General features: G+C 38.8%; 1 protein-coding gene across 4 annotated transcripts in view; it reads right to left on the bottom strand.

The window, feature by feature from the left end:
• npnta (nephronectin a) overlaps positions 1–12,686 on the bottom strand; it is a 176,175-nt gene extending 163,489 nt beyond the window's left edge. Inside the window, exon 1 of one of the 4 annotated variants that reach the window (XM_039759199.1) lies at positions 12,331–12,686. In XM_039759199.1, the coding sequence (XP_039615133.1) occupies positions 12,331–12,401 (71 nt within the window). In that variant the 5' untranslated portion in view covers positions 12,402–12,686. The remainder of the gene's footprint in view (positions 1–12,330) is intronic. The other 3 variants (XM_039759200.1, XM_039759201.1, XM_039759202.1) reach the window with 3 other exon arrangements.
• Between the last annotated feature and the right edge of the window lie 5,276 nt (positions 12,687–17,962).

The raw sequence follows: 17,962 nt of genomic DNA, 5'->3' as shown, positions 1-17,962 counted from the left end.
TAATACAAAGTTAAACCCTGAGTAACTGAAAAACAAGCCTTAGAAAGGAAATTGTGTGATTAAGAAGGAAAAAGAATTCAGCAGAGCATGTAGTCTCCCGTGCACTGAGATTACAAAGTCATTGACTTTCTTCTACACTGATAAATATTCACAACTGTGTATAGCCCGTCAGTTTTACTTATAGTCCTTTTGAGACCTGGGATTTTTTCCAATACTCCATTTAAGATGTTATACCCAAAAAATGTTATGCTTTTCAAGAAACCAGTCCAAAAAGTGGAAAAGTAAAAGTATTTAAATCTAATTCAAAACTCCTCTACAAATTGAAATAACCATGACTACGTACCCATCCCATAGTACACACAAGACTTTGAGACGTTGATTTACTTTTAACTAAGCCATTCAATTTATTTTCCAAAGCCGCTTAAGAAAAAAATGGGATCAGAGGTCTTACAAAGCGTGCACATTTTTTTTCTGAATGTTGTACATTTTAAGGCAAGGTCCTCCCCCCAAAAAAACCAACATTGTATTTAAAGATGAAAAAACAAATCTATAAAAAATAAACTATTTCATTTGTACAAAGAGAATTATTCTGTAGTGGCTGGGGTTGTCAAATGTACTGTTTCTGGAAGCAAAGAATGTTTCAATTGAACAGTTAAATATTGCATTGTGGTACACTTAAAGGCTGGTTTGGAATCAAGCTACTCACTGTAATCTATGAAGCCAGAAGTGAAAGAATTTATTTATTTGTATTATATATTATATAATACAAAAAAACAAACCATGGAGACTGAAGATATTCAGGCTGACCTGCTATTTTGTACTGGAGGTCTGAAACATGAAATTCTGGTAGACGCAGTCTTGGTGATAATTCATCGTCATGTCTAATATTTTTTATTAAAGTACAAAAAAGCTATATCTATCCATGAATCTAGTTACTTGCTTAATTCTGTTTTACGACTGACATGAGCCAATGGCAAATAGTTTAAACAAACATGAACAAAGTCTGGTTGGTGGACCAGTCTTTACAAGTCATTCTCACCGACAATGGCTCAATTAAGAGTCTCCAGTGAGCCTATCCAACATGTCTTTAGGATGTGGGAGGAGAAAATGTTGGCAGACACAATAGGAACGTGCAAATTCCACACAAGATGGAGGCCCGCCTGGAATTTGATCCCAAGATACTTGGGGCTGTAAAGCAGCAGGACTAAAGCTATCCATTTCACCACTCATGAAAGAAAGTAAAGGAAGGACTTGACTATCATGTAATGTTTAAAGTTACGAAAAATCCTGGCAGGTGGAAAATCTTACATATGGTTGTCTACTCTTCTATGAAAATTTGGAAATGTAGTTAAGTTATGGTGTATTATTTGACAGACATTTAAATAATTAATTCATAAAAGGACATTCTGAAAATTACTTGCTCTTCTGATTGAATAGATGGCAATCTTTAAAACTGACACTTTAAGATCTAGTATCCTATGTCTTTATAGAACTTTATCACATTTACTGTAGGTATTGTGGAATCCCCAGGGGTTGTGTGGTCTTTTGAACTTGAAACCCTGAGATGTTTATTTTCTCCAGCATCACATGAGCTGCACTTTTTGACTAACTCTCCTCCTGGGCCAGATCATCAGACTCTGTCAACTACTACTATAACAAGTAGAGACCTAAAAACGGCATGTAGGGCTTTAAGCTATGCAGAATTTAAAAAGAAACGGTTTCAATTTTCACTTTTTGTTTGCTTATTTGTTTTTATTCATTTTTTTTCTTTGTAACTTTTCTATTAAAAATTGCAAATAACTTTGAGCTACACTGTTTAAATGAAAATATGTTATATGTAGAAACTAGCTGTGTCATTTGGCTTCAACCAAGACATTTCATAAGAAAATGGTCCTCGGTTATAGTGCCATTGGTTAATTGGATGTTTCAGAAGAACTAGGCTAACTAACTCGCATTTTGTGCAAACAATATTTGTAGGCTTTTTTTTTTTTTTTAATCAACAGCTAATATTATTGGTAGGTAGTATGTTGTAGTAAAGGCTTTGACCTAGGAATTCAAACACTGAGGTTGTAGGTTCAAACAACTGCTACTGACTCTCTGTACCCATGAGCAAGTCACTTCACCTGCCTGTGCACCAACTGGAAAAACAATAGTCACCTAGGATAAAGGCATCAGTTATGTAACAGTAATACTATTATGTTACTGGAGCATTTACTCTTGAACATACTATACATCATTGTCCATTAGTAAAATAATCTTGCTTTAGATTGTTTCTTGCTTTTCTTAATGACATAGCTTAGTTAATTGTCATTGTAAAAGACAATTTTACAGAACAGTATCATTTTCAATTGAAACAGGTAAACAGTAGGAATAAAGTAAAATCTGATTACTAATCTAATAATTATTAGATGCTTATGGTTTTCATTTGTTTATGCCATTCACTCAAGTACAGTATTTGTGTTTTTCATCAGTTGTATGTAGTTCCCATTTAAAGTTTGCATATGTGATTGTATATGAATAGCCACTTTTAGCACTGCTTTGCATAGGTCCGGATTCTCTCTGTGTTACACTGATGTACCAACATAATGAGCAAGGGGCAGTAGCTTCAAGCATTGGAAACCAATTTCTGCAGCTTCCCCATTACAAATTGAGACATCACTATCCAAGACCGATGTTGTGGTACTGCGTTATTGAAGCATTGCAGTCGTGGACATGTGTAGCTGGTGGGTCTCCCTTGGTGGGGTCAATCCCTGTAATTTTTAGCACCATGAACATGGGCTAGAGGTCGATGGCAGTTGCCAGCAAACAAACAAAAAAAAAAAAACACACATCACTTGGTAGCCATCAAGCTTTGTAACTTCCTTGAGCTTCGCTAAACTTCCTCTCTCCATTTCAAAATGTAATCAAATCTCTTTCCTCCTGTCTAGAACACTGCTCCATCTGCAGTCATCGACCCATCCTATTGGTTACTGGTGTTTATTGCATAGCTAGTCAGAGCAGCACAGAGCATTTAAGTCAGCAAAAATGTAATAATTGACAACAAACTTATGAACAAATTAAAAAAAAAAAAGATTTAGCTATTTTTCTTTTTTCTATACCATCATCAAATTTCAATCAAATCCATCAAGGCGTTTTTGACTAGTTAGTTGTTCAGGGCAGAATTAACTCCAAATACTGAGAGAGAGAGAGAGAGAGAGAGAGAGACTGTTCTTTCTTATCAGATTTCAGCCAAATTTCAGCTTTTTAACTAAACTGGAGACATTGTTTTTGTTGATGAGTGAGTGAGTCAGCCAACTTTGTATACAGATATATGGTCTTTTTGGGTTCAATTTCTCTGTCTGGTCATTGTTTACATTGTTTTCTCCCTATGGTTACATCATTTTTGTCCACGTGTTTTGATTTTTGCCCCCCACATCCCCAAATAATGGACAACTCTTCTTTAACTGCCTGCAAAACTTGGATCAGTGAAGGACTAGTATCTACTACAAAGGTAGTACTAGGTTGTTGTACCATGTTAGCCATTATGAATGTAGAGAAAAGCCAAGCAAAATGACACCTTTTATTGGCTAACTAAAGATTACAATATGCAAGCTTTCGAGGCAACTCAGGCCCCTTCTTCAGGCAAGATGTACAAGGCAAGATTACATCTTGCCTGAAGAAGGGGCCTGAGTTGCCTCGAAAGCTTGTATATTGTAATCTTTTTAGTTAGCCAATAAAAGGTGTCATTTTGCTTGGCTTTTCTCTACAAAGGTAGTAACGCATGGATTGAATTAACCAGGTTTGAGAAAGTGCTTACATTTAAGAAAACAATTATAGGAACACACTAGTAAATGCTCTTTGTTGTGCACTACTGACAATTTTGATGAAGTCAGTGAACAGGTAATGATTAAGGACGTCTTGAGTGGGACATTTTCCCTTATTATGAAGCACCTATCAACATAAGAATATAACTGCACAGGTCGTCAGCAGATGTCAAATAAAAACACAACAAGAGCTCTGCTGTCTAACACAACTTGACCAGCAGCCACAGAAGAGTTAGTTCAAGGCAGCAGAGCCAGTTCAGTGCATCTGGTGTTACTCCACATGCACAGACTTTAATAAAATAAATAAATACATACATGCAGATATAGGCTGTAAATTGAAAGGTAATCTAAACTTCTACTACACAAGTATTGAAATATTATAATAGGCAATATTTATGTGTTGTATTTAAATTACTATGAGCCCTTTTTGCTGAGTGATTTGTTCAACTTGTACATTTCATATGAAGCTCTGACCTGATGTAACCTTGTAAAGGTTACAATATTTACATTTTCTCTGCCGGCATATGCCACGTTTTAATTTTGAATTCAACCATATACTGTATCAGCTTAGGGCAGGGGTCCTCAATCCCAGTCCTGGAGAGCCGCAGTGGCTGCAGGTTTTTGTTCTGATCTGGTTGCCTAATTAGAAAGCAATTCTTGCCAATAAAGCACTAACAAGCTATGAAATTAAATTAACTCTGCTATGTCAGGTCATTCTTATATCCTAGATTTTCTTTCCCTTTCTATCATGCAAATGATTTGAAGGCTAAAATGGACGAGTAATTCTCAGTCCTTCACTTTTTTCTCTTCATTTTTCTTCCAAGTATTTAATTAAACCCAATAGTTAAGATAAATACACACAGGTGTAAATGTAAATAAGCTAAATGGAGAAATGCTGCTCTATCTTGTCATTTGCATGTTATTGATAATAAGGAGCAATTAAAATAGCTGTTTAAGACAAAATTAAGCAATAAGGGCTCAAAATCACTAAAGTGAAGCAGAAGTGTTACTTTAGCAATAAGTGCTTTTTATTAAGCAACTGGGTTGGAGCAAAAACCTGCAGCCACTGCGGCTCTCCAGGACCGTGATTGAGGACTCCTGGCCTAGGGTAAAGCAAAATTAACTTAAGGTTGAAAGCAGCAGTTTCAATTTATGTGGTGAAAAAGAATGGAGGACGGATGTGGCGAGTACCACCACCAACAAAGAATGTCACTCAGTGTCATGAACTTGATTCAATTTACATCATGCAAACAACAACCCAAAGTAATTTTCACAATCAAATATTGGCATTGCACGTGGGGCAGCACAGTAGTATGTGGCAATGCCTCATAGCTGCTGGGATCTGGGGCTTCATGTATAAACGGTGCGTATGCACAGAAATGTTGCGTAAGAACTTTTCCACGTTCAAATCGCGATGTATAAAACCTACACTTGCCGTAAAGCCACGCACTTTTCCACGGTACCTCATACCTTGTCGTACGCAAGTTCTCCGCTCGGTTTTGCAGACTGCCGGCACCCAGCGTCAAAGCAGTGCTACTGTTCCTGTGTGGTTACACCTTATTTTCCTGACGCGGCTTTATAAATACACTGAAACTAACCGCATATTGTTTATTAGTGTAACGCATCTCACTGTAATTAACTTGTAACAATATAATTGTCCAGGGAATAGCCATAGTATTCCAAATACCATAACTGCTTTAGCGTTGTTACTCTCACTGCACCTTCTTCTTCTTCTTCTTTCAGATCCTCCCGTTAGGAGTTGCCACAGCGGATCATCTTTTTCCATATTACTCTCACTGCACCACTCGGAACATTTATATCACTGTATCCGAGTGTGACTCACAGCAGCAGCTGATCGGAAAGAGAATTATCGGTATACAGCTTCAAGGACATGCTGTCTCAGCCACGGCAAAATGTTTCAAAGCCTTTCTTGTATGGACCTCGCGGTTCAGAAACAGTTTCATCCCAAGAACTTTAAATGCACTCAATCAAGTACTCCTTGTAGAACTGTTTTTTACTTATAAGTACTTTGTACAATCACCCCACTGTAAACTTGCACTACAGTTATATCGCACAACCTGACCCACTTTATAAAGCGCACATTTACATATGATGATGATATAATTTTTAAGGTAAAATGCAGCAAAATATGTTTAATATATTATACAGATAAAATTTTAACTTCATTTAAATAATCTATATTCTTCACTGGGAGTGTCGTAAAGGATAATAAGAATAATTAAACATGTACTACAAAGATATTTCAATGTTCCTTAAACGTTTTGAAGAATCGACGCTCTAAGCTTACAGATGGCTTAACTTCTATTACAGAGCTGATTGTGTGGTGATTGGGTATTTGGGGAAAGAAATGGAAGGACTGCAGTGGCGGCTACGCCAATATATATCTATACTAATAAATGGCAAAGCCCTCACTGACTGACTGACTGACTCACTCATCACTAATTCTCCAACTTCCCTTGTGGGTAGAAGGCTGAAATTTGGCAGGCTCATTCCTTACAGCTTACTTACAAAAGTTGGGCAGGTTTCATTTCGAAATTCTACGCATAATGGTCATAACTAGAAGCTATTTTTCTCCAATTACTGTAATGGAGTTCAGCTCGAAAGCCGTGAGGGGCGGAGTTTCGTGTGACATCATCACGCCTCTCACGTAATCACGCATTACGTAGAAAACCAGGAAGAGCTACAAAAACGTGCTGAAGAAAAAATGCATTATATAATTAAGAAGGCGGCGAAACAATTAGAAGCGAGCGAGTGACATATAAAACCATATTCAGCGGCTCACGTGAACTGACGCAGTATGCAGACAAAAAGCAACAGTTCCAAAGAGTGCTGAACAAAAACCGAATTACACTGCTACGCTCAAATAGACAAACCACACGAGGTGGCGCAATAATAGAGCCTTTGCCTGTAGCGCCGACGTCCGATTCCCGAGAGGGGATGCACTAAGTATGTACGCGCGCTTCTCGATTCATTTTAACCTCGCATCCCCTTAGTTTGAGACGTATGAAAACACATGCGGTTAAAGCAGAAAGACAGATCACCTATTGAAACTTCATGAATAATTGATACTTTATTCGCGATCAATGATTGTTTTGGTAAAGCCATACTCAGTGTATTCATTAGATGAACGGTAAAAAAGTAAGAGCGAGGGGACGGTAACTTACTGAGGCACACAAGCAAAACCACAATAGCACGCGGGCTCGATGTACAGTAGTGCGCGTCAACTCGATCTGACTTGCGTGATCACATTCCAAAAAATATTTCTATTCAAGTTCTATTTAGTCCATATGTGTCAAACTCAAGGCCCACGGGCCACATCCGGCCCGACGTGTAATTATATCCGGCCCGCGAGATCATTTTATATACTGTATTTTTGTTATTAATGGCCCGGGGATATGAAGTGCTGGTAACACAATAAACTACAGATCCCATAATCCAGCGCTTCAGCTGCCTTGTCGAACACTTACCACGTTAATCAAGTCTAGCTTATGATGCTACAAGTTATTGCCAAGCTAGCCCACACGATGCCAAAGAGAAAAGGTGATTCTGAACATAGAGCCTTTAAAAACCAATGGGAGGCTGAGTATATGTTTACTGACACAGCCGGTAAACCTGTGTGTCTCATTTGTGGAATGTGTGTACAAAAACTGGGGTCTCCTGCCCAGCAAAAGTTGAGCAGCCGGCGCGTGCGCATAGCTGTGCTGGCCTTTGAGACGCTGACTGCACTTCTGCCTTAAGTCAAAGTGAGCACTTTTAATTTTTTTCATTCTCCCCCTGAGCTATAGCCCAGACAAGTGCAAACACGGGACCCCTTTTCTACACCACGGCAAAATAATATTAAGGCGATTCACACTTTCTTTTGCACGTATACGATTATGAGGTCCTCAGCTCGGATTATGAAGACACGCACACGAATGGAGGAGTGACAGTGCCATCACAGCCGATTAATGGCAGGGACGTCTCACCAGTCTACACAAGACCCACTGCGACTATCCTCAAAAGGCGATCATAACGTCACCGAACATATCTCTCTATACTATATAAAAGAAAAAGGCAGCTTTCCTTTCTTTACACCTTTTTTCCTTTTATCCCAAACCAAACCCTTTCTCTCTTAACACTACGGAGGACACAAAACAAATTTTCTTTAATTGCTGGTAATACCGGTAAGGTACATTACCAGAGGCAGAAATTTGAACGTTCACATAGAAAATGTAATTTCTATACCACAGCTGTCGTGTAGCGCCTTTCAAAATGGATCTACTACCGAGAAATGATCCATATACATTTTAGCTGCTGTTAGTACTACTTACCTGTTCTGTTATACTGTCTTTTAAAATGTAGTTTACCCGCAACCACTCGAGTAGTGCTCAATGTACCTGTACTTCTTAAAACGTTAATGTTTTACTGTTTAATAACTTATAGACTATATTTTATTATTTTTCCCTTGCACTCAGTGACCAAAGCTATACACACACACACATATAGACACATATATATATATATATATATATATATATATATATATATATATATATATATATATATATATATATATATATATATATATATATATATATATATATATATATATATATATATATATATATATATATATATATATATATATATATATATATATATATATATATATATATATATATATATATATATATTATATATATATGTATATATGAAGTTTCTGATGTTCTACTTTAATGACAAAATAAACTACGTGATTAAAGTGGAAATGTCGAGATTGATGTTGACATTTGGTGCTTTTTCCCCACTGTGTACCTTTTTTTTTTTTATCTGTACCCTAATAAGCTTTCATATGACACTCAGACAGTGGGCTACAATTCGCCTTTTCACGGCGACTTTGATATGTGACTTCTTTTTTATTTCCGGCACTGTGCGATTTTGTGAACATGAGCTTTCAAGTTTCTCCAACACGCTATGTCACTCGATCAACTTCCTTTTGTTGATTATACCACGGTTTATTTGAACAAATAGTATGTTTTTCCTTTGCCTCCACTTGGTATTCGCTGAAATTCTTATATTTTCCCCCGTGCTTTTCCCATTGTCTTTTCACAGAAGGTTGAGCTTAAGGGCGATTTATATTCCTTTGCATATTCAAAGAGGCGTAATTCTGGGAGGAGTTGGGGCGTTACATAAAGCGCGTGCACGAGCGTTAGTTTTCACGCTGATCGGGATTTGTGTAGCGGAAGAACGTGGAAGTTGGAGTGCGCACAGATTCCTGCATTTGGATTTTTCTGTGCGTAAACACATTTCGGCTTTTGTGCTTACGCCATGTTATAGTGCGAGTTCTACGCACGGCGTTATACATGAGGCCCCTGGACTTCAGTTCTAACTTGGTCACTGTCTATACATAGTGAACTTGTTTTCAGTGGGTCGTGAGGTTTTTCGCCAGGTATTCTACATTACAAATACCACTTATGGTAAATAAAACATTAAACTGGCATGTTCTCCCACCGCAGGAACCCCTGGGCCACTTGTGGTCTGTGGCTACTTTAATGTGTTGCATTCCCAGTACACAACATGAACTGTAACCTTTATGCGATGTGGCATACAAGGTGAGTAAAATGGTTGGGAGTTCACAGGTGACCCGACAACCCCCCCTCCCCCTTTATTGCTTTGAAATGGTGTATGGCAAAGAGTATCAGGGAGGTGGTTATGAAGAGTATACCAGTATGAAGTACAGTGTGATCAGGAGTTCTGACCACCTGCACCCTACTGCTCCAAAGTGCTCACAACTTTGCAGGGGAGATTATTCCTTCAATGCAGTGCAAGGTGTGCCACCCTGAGGAGGTGGCTATGAAAAGATATTTTGGTGAAGATAGAGCACCCCACCACTCCAAAGTGCAAACTACTAACATATTTGTAAGATGGTGCCAGCCAGCATTTGTGGTCAACTAATCAGCACAATTCATCACCCAAGCACCGCCAATGATGGTTCCTTGTTGAATGAAAAGTACATACCTTGCAGGAGCTGAAGCTAAAAAAATGTACCAGAACCTACAAAAGGACCCAACTTCCTATAGTGAGAATGCTTCAAAAGTCAGAGTTTCTAAAATGTCCCCGATTCCTGGAAAAAATTTTCTGCATTGGTTAAGTGCTTTGTGTGTTCTGGTGGATCCTTATGATGGAATGGCGTCCTGTCAGTAGTTCAGTCTTGTCCAGTTGTCCATAACCCTTTACTGTAAGTTAAACAGTGGAACAGATGAAATATGCAAATATAGACAGCACAACTGCTTCCACACTTTTTACAGATAGTTCCAAGTACCTGAGTTACATTTCCAGACCAGCCACTGGCTTTAGGCATTTGCAGGTTTTTCCTGTCTTCATGGGGGTCTTTGACAGACACTATGGTTTACTCTTATATCCTAAAGCACCATCTTAGGTTAAACTTTCCTAAAATCAGTGGGGGAGTAAAAACAACCTGTGACTGACAGGGGTGCCTTCCAGAGAGGGCTGCCAGATTGCACCCTAAATTGCTGGGACTATGTACCTGAAATAGCAGCTTCAAGAGTACCTAAATATTATAAAAGTTCATTTTGAATTTCATTACTTTTCTGCCTACTACAAAGAGCTTTTGGAGGAATTATACATGCTCAATTTCAGAGTGGCTACTGGTTTTCTACATCAGTACTACTACAGTATGTCCTTGCACTGATGCATCTACACCCATTATGAAGCAAAAGGCTACAAACCATGACAGAATACCTCATCCACAACAGCAGACACACAAAACTAAAACCGGCTTGAGGTCTGACTGTTCTGTAAGGTGATATTCATTTTAATGCAGTACAAGGCAGTACTGAATTAGAAGAAATGAGGATGTTAGTAAATTAATGGATGGAAAATTGACTACGCTCAAATCAGCCAATTTAAATCAGAATGATATTGCTCTAACTAAAAACAAAATTACAGGCATAAAATGTGTACAAGTTACCTAGAAGACAAGCGATACCAACAGAGCACATTTTGAAGCATGTCTTAATTTTGTTCTCTTAATAATCATCATCAGTGTAACGAGAATGGAAATAGTGCACAACGTGCGTAGCTGATGCATTTACAAACAGTGCTACAGACAGGGCTTTCTAGATTAGGACAAGATGAGCAAACAAAATTAAGGATAAGAATGACAGAGCGGCACCAAAACACAGTAAAGACAGAGTTGATTTTTTTTTTTGCCCCACTGCCCAAGTTGACAAAACACACAAAAAATCCCGCCTCCACCACAAGAGACAGAAATATATCGTTTTCCTCCATGCTAATTTGTATACATAATTCCAAGTGATCCTACTGATCCATCATGCTTTAGGATTAGTACAGTAAATCACACATCAATACTTTCAATAATGAGAGCAACTAATTTTAACACCATAAACACTTGGCCAGTGTTGACAAATTTCTTAACTGAGTCATACCTCCAGTAAATTCATGTACTTTAGCACTTTATTTTCAATAGCTTTCAACCATTTCACCTGTTTCAAGTTTGAACTTGAATTATTAGTCACAGAAAGTCGGCTCCTCTCAGTGTTAAGGAGAAGAGGGAATGTAAGCCTGTTGTATTTTTAAATAATTTACAGAGTAAAAATCAGCAATGTTAAATTATGTCTTACAGTGGTAAAGTAACCCCTAAGAGTGTTTATAGCCAAGAAATGGTTCCAGATATACACTTCTAAGTGCAAATAATGTACATTGTCCGTACTACAAATCAAATGGGAAATAAGCAGATACCGTAACAGCAAGCCAGAAAATGCTGTCAGCAAAGTGCAAGATTCACCAGCAGCAAATCCTTTTAGCTTACTAAACAAATGTGTACAAAGAACTAGACTGGCACATTTTAATGTAGCCAATAGCTTACAAAACAAACTACTCAGGCAGGAATCCTGGAAGCGTTTTGCAACAGATTAACTTTACAGAACTTCAGTTTTAATCCTTAAACAACACCCTGTAAGACACAAAATAAAACTGCGATTTTTTTTCTAATAAAACGCCGTGGGAGTTCTAACTTGAAACAGTAAATTAAAAACGTCTTCACGTCCAAAGAGCGACTACCATGCCGAGCGAGATTTAAGGGGGTCGCGGTTCCTTTGGGCAGGTGTTGGTCCCGCGGCGATGACTTTTTCACCGTGCAACAATATCAGTGTGTCCATAGAAAATACAGAACAAGACTTAAACACACACTCGTGAAATTAGTTAATTCGTCGTAGGTGTCAGAATTTATTTATGTATGTATTTGTTGTCATTCCAAACTTTCACACAGGTGAACTCCGCTGCACGGGCACGGGGGTCAATCTACCGGTTCAAACGCGAAGTAAGTAACACTGCGATATCTCGCAATTACAGCTAATGATAAACCTGCTCGAAATTAACCTTTGGATTCTTGACAGCCTCTGTCGTGTCAGAAAGAAGCTTTCCTGGAGGTTACGTGACAAGCCTTTTGCCTAATCTCCAAGCGCTGGCGCCTCGGCTCCCTTACCTGCCGTCAAAGTCTCCTGTCGCTCTTAGGTAAAGCGCGGACAGAAACGCAATCCTGAGCATTACATCCATCTTGGCTCCTATTCACGGTAAAGCAAATCCCAGAAGAAAGTTGAGTGTAGACACTGGCGTGTTGTGCCGACTGCTCGGGTTTGATCCGAGAGCGCGTATTAAAGCGGCCGCTGGGCGAGCAGGCGAGCCCCCTTGGGGTGAAGTAGGCGACGTGCACCCCGACCCGTCCGAGACGCTCACTCGTCAGCTCTGGGCAGCTCTTTGTGCTGGTACAAGGAGACCGTGGAGACGCACTTTTGTGATAAATGTTACTCTCCTCCTCCTGCTGCTGTTTTCTTGAGTCAAGTGTGTGGAGAGGAATACGCTTTAACGCCTTACAGCCCAATCTCACGTGTCAGGAATCCCAAGCAGCCCTTTTTAAGTGTGGCCCGCAGCGCTATTTTGAAACACTAGTGTCATTTCTAAATCTGTCATCAGGAATAATTTTTTTTGTTGTTTATATAATAACAAACATATTAGGACTTTTTATTGGCCTTCTTTCGCATTCTGACACATATAAATATTTGCCCATGTTTAAGTACACCACGTCTTTTTCAGTTTTAAATATCTTTTAAGCTTTGTGTCACATAAAATAATTTAAACTTTATTTTCTGCTGTAGTCAGCGGGGTTAAAGGGAAAAAATCTATCCATTATGGTTCATTTTCGCACAAAATATCTCTGTTTATTTTTTGGGGCGCTTTGATAGATTTGTGAACGGCGCTATATGAAGCTAAGACCGATTGATTCGGTCATCTCATCTCGCACCCCAGTCACCTTCCAGAATGCTAATTCCTTATTTTCAGACGGGAGAAAAGAAACGTAGACTGCAGACAAAAAGACTGAAATCTGACTCGGACAGACGCGCTACAGCGCACATGACATTGAGACCGAAGGGAGAGTCAATCATTTTTAGTCCGGGATTAGTTGTTAAAGAAATCTACGTACATCTGTTAATGAAAATATTAGCAAATACTGAATTTTAATTTTAAAAATATAAAAAAAAATTTCATTTTAATATTTGAATTGTTTTAGTACAGTATAGCGCTTTTTATGGACTGTTTTCCATACCATTATTATAAGTGTTTAGTTATAAGTTGGATAGTACGTATTATTTGTTTTAGAATGTTTAATGATTGCATGGCACATTACATTTTGCTGCTGTCTTACAGTTTTTGGAACCATAGTTCGACTGTTACTGCCCCTGTTTGACCTTTGTTTCTTCTTACCATATCCAAAAGGCGTGATATGGGCCGTCATTTGGCAAAGTATAAGCGAGTCTTCGCATGGTCCCTACGACATGGTGGCACCCCTTTAAGAGTTTTTTCCTACCTTTAGTACACTTCTGGGAATGGCGTCAATAAATGTGTAAGTTTAATAAATATATAAATATATTTGCTACTTACTGTGTTCACAATGGAATGGTGTTAAAACATGAATATATTTAATTATGGGGCAGCAGGGTGGTTAGCGCTGCTCCCTCCTGGTATAATTGGTTTCTCTTTGGATATTGCAGCTTTCTGCCCACATCCTCAAAGATGTGTAAATTAGGTGAGGTGACTCAAAGCTAGCTCCAGTGTGAATGAGTGTGTGTTTAAGTTTGGCCTGTAATAGACTGGTACCCTGTCTGCAGTGATAGGCTTCAGTCTCCTGTGAATCTGATTAAGCAAGTTTGAGACTGTATCTCTGTATTTATTAATTATTTTATAAAACCCATTCATTTCCATTCCAACATTTTATTTGGTCCAGTAGTTAGATAACCAGGGCCAGTAGCATTAGGCATTTGCCTAGGGCACAGATCATGGGGGTGTGGGTGGGTTAGCTACCAAACAGTCGGTTTGTGCACTAATAAGGTGAGCCTAAGGCGCAAAATAACTGCAGATAACCCTTCTCTAGATGGTGTGGCAGCACAACAGCATACATGGAAACTCACAATGGGACAGTTTAAAAATACTGCACATCTTTGGACTTTGGCAAAACATTCAGAGTCTCTAGAGGAAAGCACATGAACAGAGGGAGGGAAAGAAAACCCCACACTGCTGAGAGTTGAAACTGTGTCCTGGTGTTGCAAGAGTACAGGTTACAACAACTAACATTCTTGACTATTTTAGTGCAATATTATACATTTTAAGGTCTTAAGAACATGAGCAAAGAGAAAATTGAAAAAGGTATGAACAAAGGTGCTGGAGACAGATCCTGTCTGTGATGAATGTCTTTCTGAGTTTGCTGAAGAAAGAGTGTTACAAAAAAAAGTGTGAAGGATATAAGGAGGTTTAGCAGACAGCCAGTGATGACAGTTGGAGCTGCGGATTACTGCTGACGATGGAAAAAATAAGTGACGCTGGACAGGCGTGGCAGCAAAAGATGGGTTACTTCAATATAGAAGAACTCCAAAGACAACAGTGAGCTACCGTCCCATCTCTTGTGAAAAATCAACATTTGACCTTTATGTGTTTATCCATGCATGACTGGCTTTATCTAATTAAGTGTGACAGAGAACAGAGGATATCCCCGGAGCACTAGTCAGAAAGCTGGAACCAACTCTGAGTGAGGTACGTTCATGGACACAACCACCTACACCCACTCAAATGGGGCCAATTTAGAGCTCAACGTTAATCTAACATGCAGGTCTTGAGGATCTAAGAGGGACAACTGGTATAACTGAATAAAAAACACAAGCAGAGCTGACCTTAGGTGAAGTGGGACCTAACTGACCCAATGGAGCATGCAGTAGGCTTGCTATCACCAGCTTTAAGAGGTGAGAGATGCCCTACAGAAGAATTGAGAACAATGTCTAATTATACTTGATTCAGAAAGTATCCGGACCCGTCTACGTTTTGCACACTTTGTGTGGTAAGTTTTATTTTTAATGAATAAATCTGCCATTTTGCCCAATAATCCACACTCAATAAGCCATAAATACAAAGTGAAAAATGTTTTCAGAAAGTTTTACAAATTCATTAAAAATCAAAACCTGAAATGTCTAGCTCATACGTTATAAATGTTCAGATCTTTAATTAAGTACATTGTAGAAGCCCCTTTGGCATCAATTAGAACTTTGTGTCTTCTTGGGTATATCTCTACAAGCTTTGCACACCTGGATTTGGGCAGTTTAACCCACTTGTCCTGGTAGATCCTCTCTAGCTCTATTAGATTAGATGGGAAGTATCTGTAAATTGCCATCCTCAGGTCTCTCCGCACATGTTCTGTGAGGTTTAGATCTGAGTTGTAGCTGGACTACTCAAGGACAACTCAGAGACTTGACCCAAAGCCACTGCAGCATTGTCTTGGGTGTATGCTTTTGGTCATTGTCATACTGAAAGATGAGCCTCTCTGATGCAGGTTTTGTTCAGTGACCCATCTGTATTTGGCTGCTTTCATCCTTTCCTCAATTCTGACCTGTCTCACTGTCCCTGCAGCTTAGAAGTACTCCCATAGCATAATGCTTCACTTTAGTGATGGTATTAGACAAGTGATGAGCAGTGCCTTGTCTTCACTAGGCAAAGCACTTTGTGTTCTATTCAAAGAGTTACATGTTTTGTTAAATCTTTTTCCTCAGGCTCTTAAGAGTCTTTTAAATGAAATTTAGGAAATCTTTTACTAAATAGTGGCTTCTTTCTAGCCACTCTACAATAGACGCCTGACCGCTGAAGTGCTGCTGAAACATTCATCCTTCCAACAGGTTCTCTCATCTCAGGAGGGGATTTCTGAAGCACTGTTTGACCAATGGGTTCTTGACCAAGTCTTTTCCTGCCCATTTACTCAGTTTGGACGAACAGCCAGTGGTAGAAAGAGTCCTGGTGGTTTCATATATCTTCCCTTTAACTATTATCAAGGCCACTGTGCACCTGGGAACATCCACCGCCTTTAGAAGTAGTTCTGTGCCCTTGCACAGTTTTATCACAGACACCTACAATGTTTCTTGGAATTCACTGCTTGGTTGCTGTCCAGACATGAGTTGTGAATTGTGGAACCTTATATGCACAGAGATGTGCCTTGCTAGACTATCCATCCATCCATTACCCAACCCGCTATATCCTAACACAGGGTTACGGGGGTCTGCTGGAGCCAATCCCAGGCAACACAGGGCACAAGGCAGGAACATATCCCGGGCAGGGTGCTAGCCCACCGCCTTCCTGATCCAATCCATTCAGTTTCCTACAGGTAAACTCCAATCAAGTTTTAGACGCACCTCAAGGATAATTAAAGCAAACAGGATACACCTGACCACAATTTGGAGTGCCACAGCAAAGGGTCTGAATACTTACAGGAATGGGGAGATTTCAGTTTTTGATTTTTAACACTTTTACAAGCCTTTCAGAAAACATGTTTTCAGTATGTCATTATGGGTTATTGAGTGTAGATTGATGGGAATAATGGAAAATGTATAAATTTAAAATTAAATCTACAACAAAGTGTGCAGAAAGTGAAGGGGTCCGAGTACTTTCTGCGCCCAGTGTATGTAGCCAAAAACTAATGTTCAGTGTTTTACCATCTGCCAACAAGAACAGTATGGATCAAAATCAGTTTGTGGTCACTGTTCACAAGTACTGTTGGCCTGTGTACTGCATCCTCTGCCTCATCTGCATGGTGGTACACAGCAGAGATCAGCTTCTCACATTTATTGTGTGGAGGTGATTAACACCCATTTTAATAAAAAGAAACTTTCCACATTCCATTCTCCCACTAAAGTAAAGCACTCCCTACCTCTTTCAGCATTTTCAGATTCTTATAAACTGTTGTCCATCAAGTGTCGGGTGAGTTGCAAGGAGTCTGCTGTTTGAGTTTTCCTGCTTTTATTTATTTATTTTGTTGTTTATTTTTATTACTTGTTTCAATTATAGTATATGTAATAATTGGTTCTGCATTTTATATTCCTATTTTAATTATTTTTTTTACATTACTGCAAATGTAACAATCATCATATTATTTTGCTTTTCATAAAATCCAACAATGTATATTTTTGATGCCTAATCCTAAATGGCTTAAATCCAGGAGGCCCTGTCAAAATGGTCCAGATTTGGTCCCATAATTGTTAAGGATGGCTCTGTATGAAAACATTAGAAAAAGATGCAAAATCCAACCAGAGAGCAAATTGAACTGAGTCTTGTGGAGCTATGAGGCAGCAGCATTAGTAACTGGGCCAATGTGCAGCCCAACATGCCATTTTAGAGATACTGAAAACATGATAAACTGGAGCATTTTGAGAAAGACTGGCCATTTTGCCTCACATGGGTGATCATAGGCTGCTTTTCCACTAGGCTCACGAGAAACACTCACTCAAGTTATGAGCTGGTGTCTGAAGGTAGGATGGAGAAAAAAACACAGAAATAGAAAAAACATTTTTATTACTATGTAATTCAATATTGTTTCTTTGTATCAGTATACTGCTGCTGGATTATGTAAATTTCCCCTTGGGATTAATAAAGTATCTATCTATCTATCTATCTATCTATCTATCTATCTATCTATCTATCTATCTATCTATCTATCTATCTATCTATCTATCTGTGAAAAAAGAAGCCCACCAAATCATAATCAATTAGGCAGTAGTTGGAAAAGCCAGGGAAACAAACAAAATTGA

This window comes from Polypterus senegalus, chromosome 7 (genome assembly GCF_016835505.1).
Source record: "Polypterus senegalus isolate Bchr_013 chromosome 7, ASM1683550v1, whole genome shotgun sequence".
NCBI lineage: Eukaryota > Metazoa > Chordata > Cladistia > Polypteriformes > Polypteridae > Polypterus > Polypterus senegalus.
This window is presented reverse-complemented; position numbering and strand designations above follow the sequence as displayed.